Below are 12,140 nucleotides of genomic sequence, written 5' to 3' on the forward strand. Positions count from 1 at the left end.
TCAACCACACCTCTAACTGGCTCCACCCCTCTCAAGGAGTAAGTTGGTTAACCCTAACCCTAATTCTTTCCTCCCTCTCTGAGCAGCAAAGAATGTGATAAAATTGGTGTTTCCCTCAGGTTGAATGATGTATAAATGTAAAACAATGCAACAAGCTATAGATAAGTCATCTGCCCAGATACTAGAGCCTCTGTAAAACGTCATGCGCTGAACGGCATGGACTACTCCAACCCTTTCCCACTCAGGAATATGGACTGTAACCCTCAGGTTACCATCACCTACATGGACTGTTCGGCCCATTCATGCTCTAAAGACCGGGACCTGCGTCCCACTCTTCAGAACAAAGGGGGACTGTAGGGACCTCACGAGACAAAGAGCCTTGGCCTACATGGGAAACCAGAGACCTGATCACAGCAGGGGACCTAACTGCCCAGCTCTTAAAATTTCGCATCTACATGTGAAATTTCATTTTGAACCCAAACAAGCAGCCCCATTGGTTGAGGCTAACAGGAAATGTGGGGTCTTTCCGGTGAAACGCCCACTATTCTCACAGGAGATATAGGCACGCTCACCTGAATCTCGCCCCTTTCCACTGTGACTCACGTTGCTATAGGAGGTACCCAACGCTGCGGCGTTCACCTAAAGACCGAGCCACATTTACTGACCTCGCTGGACGAGTTAAGATAATGTTGTGTCCATCAGACTTTGATCCACATCCCTGCAGAAGGAAGACTACAGCCCGGCTTCACCAAGGAAGCCGAGGACAACCGTTCTTCATCAAAGGAAACGAGCGCACCGCCTTTTCCTTCATTTCTGGCTGCTTTCCCTTCCGCTGCCACACGGAGGTCCAGCCTGCCGGTCCGCTGCCACACGGAGGTCCAGCCCGCCGTTCATCAGACGTCCAGACCACCATACCTATAGAAGGAAGACCCGGATCCGCGTCCTTCACCAAGGAAGAGACGATCGCCCCGCCGTCTTCACATCAGCTGCTTCCATCCGCTGCCACACGGAGAGCCAGCCCTGCCGTTCTTCCCCCGCTGACGAGCATCATAACGGCCCGTTATTGTCCGAGCCAGCGCGACGCCGCCGGACCAATTAACGACGATATACTCCACTATCGCTCCGAAGAAGCGATTCAAGTAAGAGGCTTGTGTCTGGGCAGAGACTAGTGAGATTGTATATTCCAATAAGTTAATAACTATTGTTGATTTATACTGAACGTACGGACCGCCGAGTCCGTCTGTTGGTTTTGTTTATTTAACTTGCTTTGCTCTGCTTTGCTTGTTTATGTTGCTTTGTTTACTGTTGCTGACTGTCTGATTACTGTGTGCTCCTTGTGTTAGCTCCTGCCAAACGTGAAGATCTGTAGCTGTAGTTTATTATTAAAAGACCAGTGCACGGCTGACTAACGTGAGTTTGCCCGCCGAGCATCTGAGTAATAATAACCCAGCTAGTACATCTCTCGCGCGGCAGTTAGGATTCCTGCTGCTGCGGTGTTTACTGTTTTGACTGTGATACTGTTTTCAGGCGCTCCCCGCCTTTCTTTCCTCCACTTCTACCACAAACAAACAAACACTTTGCCGACACGCGGGATCCCCGTCCCGTTCTTACGCAGTCGGTAATTTCCGTGGCGCTTCCGCCACCAGAGCACCTCCTCCCTCGTGACGTAACCACTTCCGTGGTGACGCCGCCTCGGGGTTTCCCTTGCTCCTCCCACACACGCACACACGTAGATACGCCTCCTCACGTTCCCACCTTACTGATCACGCGGGACTTTCACATCCCGTTTGGGCGTGGTCTGTAACGTTCGAGCAACCCCCTCCCTCGCGTGACGTAACCGCTTACGTGGTGACGCCACCGTGAGCGTCCCCTCTTGCTCCTCCTACACTCACACACACATAGACACGCCTCCTCACATAGGCTCACGCCATTACCTTACAGGACACGTGGGGGTCACACCCCCGTTCGTGCGTGATCTGTAACGTTCGAGCAACTCCTCCCTCACGTGACGTAGCCACTTACGTGGTGACGTCCACTTAGGGCGTCCTTTGCTCCTCCCACACCACACACACACATAGACACTCTTCCTTCACACCTCAACACATACACATTTGCATTCACACACACATCTCTCTCTCTTACACACACATCTCTCTCTCTCCCGCACACACATTTTCTTTTGCTTTTGTGTTTTGTTTAATTCTAGTTTAGTGCTTAGAGCTGCATTGTAGGACATCCATTTGTTTATTAAAAGTGTTGTTAATTAGTAATTACTGCTGTGATAAACTGTTGATTTAGATTAATGTTGTTAGAGTGTTTATTATTGATTAAGATTACTGTATGTAAATAAATGGTCTTATTTTAAATAGCAGTTGTCTGTGTTTATTGTGCATTCATATTGTAATAACGGCTGGTTATGAGAGTTAGTGCTCGGATTCACCCTTCGCTATTCACCTCCTAAGTGTAAAGTAGTGTTAAAATACTGGCCTTTGGAGGGAATATATCCCCTTATGAGACTGGATTAACGTTTGGTTATTGGTCCCTGATTCCAGGGTGGTGCCCCGTTCATTATTAATGTTGATTAATAATTCTTATTAATAATAATAATTCTATGAATATTATTTATTAAATTAGCTAATAACCAAACCTGTTCCATTTGTAAATCCCTTACAGAGGGAAGGAGGCTAAAAAACATTCCAAAGTTAGGCAAAATTTTGGCGACAAAAAACTGGCATGGCCATTTTCAAAGGGATCCCTTGACCTTCATGTGAATGAAAATGGGTTCTAAGGGTACCCACGACTCTCCCCTTTACAGTCATGCCCACTTTATGATATTCACATGCCATTTCGGGGAAAACCCACACAGTTTTTGATAAATTTTGTGTTTTGTGTACTGTAAATCCTCAGAAATAACGATAGTTAGGATTATCAACCCCTTCAATGCATACTCTACGTATTATTAATTACCTTTGTATGATATATGATATGATTTTTTTTATTTCATTTTGTTTTTTAGAGGGTGACCAGCGCCCCCCAGAAGGTGGTACCCTAGGCACCCGCCTATAAGGCCTATATGCCTTAAACCAGCCGTGCCCCGAGGTGCACGGACCGTGGTGGAGGCCTTGCTGTTGCCTACAGCAACCATTTAACTGTAAACAAATCACTATTGACAACTTTCAGAGTTTTGAGATCAAAACGTTGTCCGCTGTATCTCAATTTACAGCCCCCCCGAAACCAAACAACACCTTTTTATCTGAATTTTCTGAATTTCTTTCTTCCATTGTCCTCAATCATGATATCATTTTTATTATAGGGGATTCTAATATCCATGTTGATGACCCGTCAAACCATTATGCCACTGAATTACTAAACATTACTGATTCTTTCAACCTGGTGCAGCACGTCTCTGGTTCAACTCATAACCGAGGCCACGCCCTTTACCTCGTATTTACTCTGGGCCTGAATATAAACTCCCTCTCATTGATAGACCTTGTCTCTGACCATAAATGTAATCTATTGGACTCCTGTATCCAGGCATAACCAGTCTGTCCATGACCTTTTATGGCATACTATACTATGACTTTTCCATGACATTTGTTATGACATACTATGCTACTACATATTATGACTATGAGTTTTTCATGACATACTACACTTTGACTTTTTTGACATATATTTATTTAACTCAAAATGCATTTAGAAAAAAACAGATTCTCTGTGGGCTAAAGAAAAGAGGAATTAATTGGGTTTAAATTTAATTCAAGTTTATTTTCATGGCTCAGTATTAAATATCACATTAAATAACGGCTAATTGGAATATGAGCAGAACCTGCCCAGCCCAAGCTCTCTAAGAAGGCAAGGAAAAACTCCTCCAATATCCTGAGGCCAGATGGAAAATGGGAAGAAACCTCGGGAAAGGCAATTCAAAGAGAGATCCCCTCTCCTTGAACGGCTGGGGTTGCTACAGGATCTGCAAAAAAAAGGGCAAACAATGAATATTATACATCCATCATCTGTAACCGCTTATCCTATCACAGGGGGGGGCTGGAGCCAATCCCTGCTGACATAGGGCAAATGCGGGGCACACACGCTGGTGACCTGTTCAGGGTCGCCAGGCCATCACAGGCTGGCAACCGGGTCGCCAGGCCATCACAGGGTAGTGACCGGGTCGCCACGCCATCACAGGGTAGTGACCGGGTCGCCACACCATCACAGGGTAGTGACCGGGTCGCCAGGCCATCACAGGGTAGTGACTGGGTCGCCACGCCATCACAAGGTAATGACCGGGTCGCCAGGCCATCACAGGCTGGTGACCGGGTCACCAGGCCATCACAGGGTGGTGACCGGGTCGCCAGGCCATCACAGGGTGGTGACCGGGTCGCCAGGCCATCACAGGGTGGTGACTGGGTCGCCAGGCCAGGTCACAGGTTGGTCGCCTCGGTTCATCACATTCTTCTTCCGGCAGCCTATCACAAGCTGGCCACCCCGGTTCCTCAAGTTTTTCCTGTCAAAGAGAGAAAGAAAGAGCGTAAAGAGAGAGCAGCATCAGTACTTGGATGACTTCAGTATAGTATGGCGGGGACGTATGTGTTCCGGGTTGGTTTATCTGAGCCATGGGTGATGCTTGAGCTGCTCCAGGGTCAGGCGCTGTTTGGGGTCTTCAATCAGACACCTTTGCAAGAAATCCTTGCAATCTGTAGAGAAAGAAGGAGAAGAAAGATGAAGGTGACGGCTACAGAGATCCATCAGAATGTGAACTAAAACGAACAGATTAGTGTCTGTTGACATGTTTGTGTATGTTTTTGTTACTTTTGGACAGCCTCTTGTTGAACGTGGCCCCGTTTTTTCGAGGAACGCGATGGTCTCAAAACATGCGTCCCTGTGGAGCGTTTGAAACAGGACCACTCCCATCTGGCGGGGCACACACGCTGGTGACCTGTCCAGGGTCGCCAGGCCATCACAGGCTGGTGACCGGGTCGCCAGGTCATCGTCGTGCAAACAGGACCACTCCCATCTACCATGCTGTGATGAGGCCGGCCCTGTAGCGCCAGCCTATCACAGGCCAGTGACCTCGCCAGCCTATCACAGGCCGGTGACCTCGCCAGCCTATCACAGGCCGGTGACCTCGCCAGCCTATCACGGGCTGGTGACCTCGCCAGCCTATCACGGGCTGGCCGCCCCGGTTTGGCGAGGACGTGTGTGTTTCCGGGTTGGTTTATCCGAGCCATGGGTGATGCTTGAGCTGCTCCAGGGTCAGGCGCTGTTTGGGGTCTTCAGTCAGACACTTTTGCAAGAAATCCTTGCAATCTGGAGCGAAAGAAGGAGAAGAAAGATGAAGGTGATGACTACAGAGATCCATCAGAACGTGAACTGAAATGAACAGATTAGTGTCTGTTGACATGTTTGTGTATGTTTTTGTTACCTTTGGGCAGCGTCTTCCTGATTCTCAGACTGTTTTGGAGGAACGCGAGGGTCTCAAAAGATGTGTTCTTGTGGAGCGCTTCAAACAGGACCACTCCCATCTGCCACGCTGTGGTGGGGCCGGCCCTGTAGCGTTGATTAATGTACAACTCCGGAGGGATGTGATTAGCGGTACCTAGAATATACAGACATAATGATAAGACGGTGAGGAGGAGGAGGAGGAGGAGGAGGAGGAGGAGCTTTCTTTAAACGTAAAAGTCACAGATGGGTAAGTTAGTGAAGAGCAGGAGTAGAAGCTAGACATCTTACCGTAGAAGTGTTGGTAAGTGGAGCAGCTCTTGACGAAGCAGCTCAGACCAAAGTCAATGAGGCGAACTCGCGGGACGTCCGAGCCAGTCTCGATCAAGATATTTTGCACCTTGATGTCCCGGTGAAAGATGCTCTTATCCTGAAGCTCAATTGCTGCATCAAGCAGCTGTTTCATGATGATCTGACAAACAATAAGAGAGAGATGAGGGATCGGAGAGGAGGGTGCTTTGACATTTCTTCATGGCTGTTACTCAGTGGGCTACCTCCGGGTCTGAGAAGTGACGCCAACGTGGAAGTGTAATTACTTTGGTGAGTACAATGTAAAATAATGAATAGAAATGATGGTCAAAATAAGCCCTAAATTGCAAAAAAATAATAGCCTCCAGTAGCTCACCTTGGCCTCTTCCTCTTTTAAGGAGCCTCCCTTTGAGCAGATGTACGTGGCCAAGTCCACGCAGGGGACTGGTCTCTCCAGCACCAGGATCAGCTCATGTTCCAGATCATACCAGTCCAGTAGGGACACAGGTGCCGAGGAGGCCGCTGAGCCACTTGTATTGGCGGCGAGTTTCAACATGGCGGCGACCTCCACGGAGACCGTATTCCTGTTCTTGTACTGAAACATCACAACAAAGTGGAGGATGAGTGAGAGAAGCTCCAAAGAAGAGAAGCAGGATTCATCCATAATACATCCAATAAGAGAGTGCCGTGTTGAATACAGCAGATCTTAACTCACCACGTGTTTGATGAACTGAGTCTCGCTTGGAACGTGTTTGATGGCAACCTACGAGACACAAACTTTGTTAGCACTTCCTGTCCGTACTGTGTGTGTATATGCGTGTGTGTGTGTGTGTGTATGCATGTGTGTGTGCAAAAATGTGTGTGTAATACTTACAGGCAAATGATCTGCTTTGCGATAGCCAGCAAACACAGATCCACACCCTCCTTCGCCGAGCTTCTTCTGTTGTTTGTATTTGGCCTCGAATGCAGCTAAAAAGACAAACAACATTTAGATTTAATACAGTTGTGAGGAGCACTAATTACATTTTACTTAAGCTCTGGGGTGGATTAATGCACAGACTGGCCTATAGGCTGCGGCGTATTTTCAGGGGCCCCATATTGGCCAGATTATCTTTAATTACTTAAATGTACTTCAGAGGGAAAAAAAAAAAACTTTACCCCTGTTGGCCCACAAGAAACATAAAAAAAAAATGAAGAGGGACACATGTACCCAATCAGCTGACCTTATGAGCCTGGCCCGATGATGTGACCAGGTTCATGAGGTCAATTTTTTTTTCAAGTAACACGTCATTACTGGACAGAATAGTGGCAAAATGTCAAAAAGAAAATATGATCACGGAGCCACAAAAACGAACAGCACAACGTCTGAAAGAACACCGTGACCCGGATCTACTAAAGAAAACCCCTAAATTGACTAGATATCTCAAGGTTTAGATTAAAGGCTGTCTCAATGTGTTTGTAAACGTAAGTGTTCCCCGACTGTGTACGTGTAATATTCCTAGAACGCTTTTATGCATGACACTAAATGACTTTTTTTTGGTAAGTTTAAAGCATGATGAGTAAGGTTGCGGGGGCCCATACAAAGAGTAGCCCAGGGGCCCCTGACCACTTTAATCCGCCAATGCTTAAGCTCTGATATGAATTTTACACTTAACATAAAGCCAAACCCGACATGTATCACTATCTACTGACCTCTTCGCATGTGGACGGGCAACTTTTGTGCAGAGTAGAGTTTGGTCCTGTCCTTGGTCTCCGTCAGGTTTTCTACAGATGAGAAAAAAAAAACAGAGGAACATCAGCTTTTTGACAGTCACAGGCACTAACGTGGACAATAAGTCCTCCAAACTAAATGACAACACAGACCGTCACTCTGTGACTTCCAAAATGACACATATGAGTCTTTTCTGCTGCTCCAATTTCGCCTATGCTGCCTCTCAGTTAAAGGAATAACTCATCATTTATTTTCACACTTTGCTATTGTATATAGTAAAATATTGTTTTTCTATGTTCATATTTAATATTTTCTAAGCTAGTTGTAGTAGTGTGGCATATTTGTAGTGTATTCCAACATATTCTTTATATCTATCTATCCATCCATCCATTTATCTATCTTTCCATCTGTCTGTATATCTATCTGTATATCTGTCTATCAATCACTAAAGGGAAGTGAGGATTTGTTTTTCTTTGTAACTGAAGTCTATTTAGATCAATATACCAAAAACACAATTGATGGGTATTTCTGTGAAAGATCTGAGTACAACTTCCACCTCTGTCTGAACCTGGTGTTCAGTAAATGATGATGGTAAACACTCCCAACAGCAGTTTCACATGATCAGCTTACCTCTGTGAACATCCACTGAAGAGGACGGTCCTTCTCCGTCTTCTCTGGCTTTCCTCTTCAACAGTCTCTCACGGAGCTCCTCTTCAGAGGTGTCTGGGTGTTCACTTTCGGAGACCATTGTCCTGTGCTGCAAGACGGTCTCTGTGCAAGGACAGGTCCTCCTTTGAAGCCTCCTAGTCGACCTAGTCCTATCCATTGCAGGCGCTGAACTTAGTTCAGACGTGCTAGGGAGCTCTAAGAATTAGAAAAACACAGTGGAACAAATTTGAATTGTAATTTTGTTTTATTTATTTCAAGGTATTAACTCTGAATTAGTGCTTACACTTAACATAAAGCCAAACCCGACATGTATCACTATCTACTGACCTCTTTGAACGTGTGGCGGGCAAATTTTGTGGGGTGCACAGTTTGTCGTCCTTGGTCTCTGTCAGGTCCAGGTCTGGCCTCCTCTTCTTCTTTCTCTTACCGCCTCTCTTGCTCTCATCCTCCGCAGATAAGATGAGGTTTTCTACAGATGAGAAAAAAAACAGAGATACATCAGCTTGTTGACAGTCACAGGACCTAATGTGGAAAATAAGTCCTCCAAACTAAATGACAACACAGACCGTCATTCGGAGTCTTCCAAAATGACACAAGTCTTTTCTGCTCTGCTGCCTCTTAGTTAAAGGTCCCATATTGTAAAAAGTGTGATTTTCATTTCTTTTATATTATAAAGTAGGTTTAAGTATTATATAAAATACTGTTAAACTATCAAAACGCTCAATATACGGAAAAATACACACAGCCCGTATTCAGAAATTGTGTGTTTGAAACAAGCCGTTAGGATTTCTGTCCATTTGTGATGTCACAAATATACAATATTTAGACCATTTCACGGTTTTAAAAGTAACCATTCTAAATGTGTCCCAGTTAATTTACTGTTACAGTGTATGTGAATGACATCAGCTGGCAGGAAGTACACATGGACCCAAGCTGTTGACTAGCAACGCAATTCTGTTGCAATTCTGTTGAAAAGCACTAAAACGGAGCGTTTCAGACAGAGGGTAAATACAGGCATATTCAGGCCGACAGTATGAGGAAAATAAAGGGTGTTTTGAACATTACAGCATGTAAACATGTTCTAGTAGAAACACAAAAGTATGAACCTGAAAATGAGCACGATATGGGACCTTTAAAGGAATAGCTCGTCATTTCTTTTCACACTTTGCTATTGTATATAGTATGATATTGTTATTCTATGTTTGTATTTAATTTTTTCTAAGCTAGTTGTAGTAGTCTGGCATATTTATAGTGTATTCTAACATATTCTATCTATCTATCTATCTATCTATCTATCAACTTCCACCTCTGTCTGAACCTGGTGTTCAGTAGATGATGATGGTATACACTCCCAGCAGCAGTTTCACATGATCAACTTACCTCTGTGAACGTCCACTGAAGAGGACAGTGCTGCTTCGTCTTCTCTGGCTCTCCTCTTCAATAGCCTCACACGGACATCGTCCTGAGAGGTGTAAGTACAGGTCCTCCTTTGAAGCCTCCTAGACGACCTAGTCCTATCCATTGTAGGCGCTGAACTTAGTTCTGACATGCTGCTATGGAGCTCTACAAATTAGAAAAACACTGTGGAGCAAATTGAAATTGTGATTTTTTAAAATGTATTTCCAGGTATTAACTCTGAATTATTGCTTACACTTAACATAAAGCCAAACCCGACATGTATCACTATCTACTGACCTCTTTGAACGTGTGCGGGCAAATTTTGTGGGGTGCACAGTTTGTCGTCCTTGGTCTCTGTCAGGTCCAGGTCTGGCCTCCTCTTCTTCTCTCTCTTACCGCCTCTCTTGCTCTCATCTCCGCAGATAAGATGAGGTTTTCTACAGATGAGAAAAAAAACAGAGATACATCAGCTTGTTGACAGTCACAGGACCTAATGTGGAAAATAAGTCCTCCAAACTAAATGACAACACAGACCGTCATTCGGAGTCTTCCAAAATGACACAAGTCTTTCTGCTCTGCTGCCTCTTAGTTAAAGGGTCCCATATTGTAAAAAGTGTGATTTTCATTTCTTTTATATTATAAAGTAGGTTTAAGTGTATTATATAAAATACTGTTAAACTATCAAAACGCTCAATATACGGAAAAATACACACAGCCCGTATTCAGAAATTGTGTGTTTGAAACAAGCCGTTAGGATTTCTGTCCATTTGTGATGTCACAAATATACAATATTTAGACCATTTCACGGTTTTAAAAGTAACCATTCTAAATGTGTCCCAGTTCATTTACTGTTGCAGTGTATGTGAATGACATCAGCTGACAGGAAGTACACATGGACCCAAACTGTTGCCAGGCAACGCAATTCTGTTGAAATGCACTAAAACGGAGCGTTTCAGGCAGAGGGTAAATACAGGTATATTCAAGCAGACAGTATGAGGAAAATAAAGGGTTTTTTTTACATTACAGCATGTAGCTTTTTTGTTATTGTTTTTTTTTCTCCTGGGGTTGGGGGGGAGGTCCTTTGTATAAGCATGTGGCTTTCTTGTTCTTGTGTTTTTTCATTGATTGGATTTTGTGTAGTTTTATATATGTGCAAATAAATACAAATTAAAAACTTTTTTAGTAGAAACACAAAATACTACTATGAACCTGAAAATGAGCATGGTATGGGACCTTTAAAGTCAAGTTTTTAAAAAAAATGCCTGTTTAACCCTTTTAGATCACATCCCCAGTCATAGTGTGCACCTATTTAACAATATATGCAAAAGAATTTATTTTCCCAAATGTACAGAGGACAGTCCTTTTGCTGGAAGGAGGGCCTGGACAGCAGCTGGAGCAGGGACAACACCAGTTCCCTGTGTAGCAGTTGTGTACTCTCTTTGCGTTGTGTTATTAATGATGTCCACACACCGTCACTTTTGGCTCCAACTCGCCATTTATTCTGATAATACAGAGATGATGTTAGATCTCCCACAGTCAGTCTCACAGCGACAAAGCTTCTCAAAGATGCACGGAGACGGCACATGCAGACTGTTCACAAGTTATTTACACACAAGCTAACATTAATACAAATATAAAAATATACAACATGTACCTGATAATACAGAGATGATGTTAGATCTCCCACAGTCAGTCTCACAGCGCAAAGCTTCTCAAAGATGCTAAAACAAAATGATATCAGTTGAAGTTGCTGTTGATTAGCCAGTTAGCTTTAACTAAGCTAGCAAAGTCACCGACAACGTGGCGTGTTCAACAAAGTGCTCCACACAATCAAAGAGGCAACTAATATCAACATTCAGCATTTTCTCTAGTACTTTGTAAGCTTAGATCGACATACAATTTACAGAAACACAATTTTACCCATAAAAACAAGGCTTATGCTCTTTATATTTACGGAGCTAATTCAAAGTCAACCTACCACGGAGACGGCACATGCAGACTGTTGACGAGATGCGGGGTGCACCTGTCAAGTCTGCAGGGGCGCAGTAAAATGAATAATAATTAAATAATAAAGTAAATAATAAAGTAAATAACACGATATTGAAACAGATGACATATAATACATTCATTCAGTGTACATACATATAAACATATTAAGACAGAGTTAGTAATGGCAAGTGTAATCATTAACTCCGCTACACCTGCAGCAGCAGCCCCCTCTTTCTGACGCTGAGAGAACCTGGAAGACAAACGCAGGCTGTTTTAGGCTCTTGAGCTTTCATCAAAAGATAAATCACAGTACAGATTACAACACATCGGCACAGCTTCATGTTAAACTCTTCCCACTGGGACAGGGTCCTCTGATTTAGCTCAAAGAGCTCTCTGATTTCCATGTAGTCCGAGGGGATGAGTCCTTGTGATCCCCCCGGAACCATGCGGCTGCAGGAATGGAGACGGCAGCTGAGGAGGCGTTGGCGTCAGACTGCTGCTGCTCCCGTTCCTCCTGACCACATACTGCTTCAGCAGTGCGAGTCAGGAGCCAGAGTTCTTCACAGCCAGCCGAGTTCCTGTAGCTGAGAGATTGTCTTGATATCACAGCTTAGTCTATACACTG

General features: G+C 44.4%; 1 protein-coding gene and 2 long non-coding RNA genes across 3 annotated transcripts in view; all 3 read right to left on the reverse strand.

Annotated features, from left to right (window-relative positions):
* The window catches only part of LOC119487078 (serine/threonine-protein kinase pim-1-like), a 48,078-nt gene extending 38,121 nt beyond the window's left edge, over positions 1-9,957 (reverse strand). Inside the window, exons 1-9 of the mRNA XM_037767729.1 lie at positions 9,824-9,957; positions 8,090-8,323; positions 7,441-7,512; positions 6,623-6,717; positions 6,464-6,511; positions 6,125-6,343; positions 5,731-5,911; positions 5,423-5,596; positions 5,071-5,307 (exon numbers count right to left, since the gene is read on the reverse strand). Coding sequence (XP_037623657.1) covers positions 5,216-5,307; positions 5,423-5,596; positions 5,731-5,911; positions 6,125-6,343; positions 6,464-6,511; positions 6,623-6,717; positions 7,441-7,512; positions 8,090-8,285 — 1,077 coding nt within the window. The 5' untranslated portion in view covers positions 8,286-8,323; positions 9,824-9,957 and the 3' untranslated portion in view covers positions 5,071-5,215. The remainder of the gene's footprint in view (positions 1-5,070; positions 5,308-5,422; positions 5,597-5,730; positions 5,912-6,124; positions 6,344-6,463; positions 6,512-6,622; positions 6,718-7,440; positions 7,513-8,089; positions 8,324-9,823) is intronic.
* Positions 9,958-10,834: 877 nt separating this feature from the next.
* On the reverse strand, positions 10,835-11,790 carry LOC119487103. The gene is made up of 2 exons (XR_005206646.1): positions 11,728-11,790; positions 10,835-10,941 (listed from the first exon to the last, which is right to left on the reverse strand). It is a non-coding gene; the product is annotated as an uncharacterized LOC119487103 (long non-coding RNA).
* LOC119487102 lies at positions 10,999-11,551 on the reverse strand. Its single transcript, XR_005206645.1, has 2 exons — positions 11,505-11,551; positions 10,999-11,247 (listed from the first exon to the last, which is right to left on the reverse strand). It is a non-coding gene; the product is annotated as an uncharacterized LOC119487102 (long non-coding RNA).
* Positions 11,791-12,140: the final 350 nt, after the last annotated feature.

Source organism: Sebastes umbrosus, chromosome 4 (genome assembly GCF_015220745.1).
Source record: "Sebastes umbrosus isolate fSebUmb1 chromosome 4, fSebUmb1.pri, whole genome shotgun sequence".
Taxonomy (NCBI): domain Eukaryota; kingdom Metazoa; phylum Chordata; class Actinopteri; order Perciformes; family Sebastidae; genus Sebastes; species Sebastes umbrosus.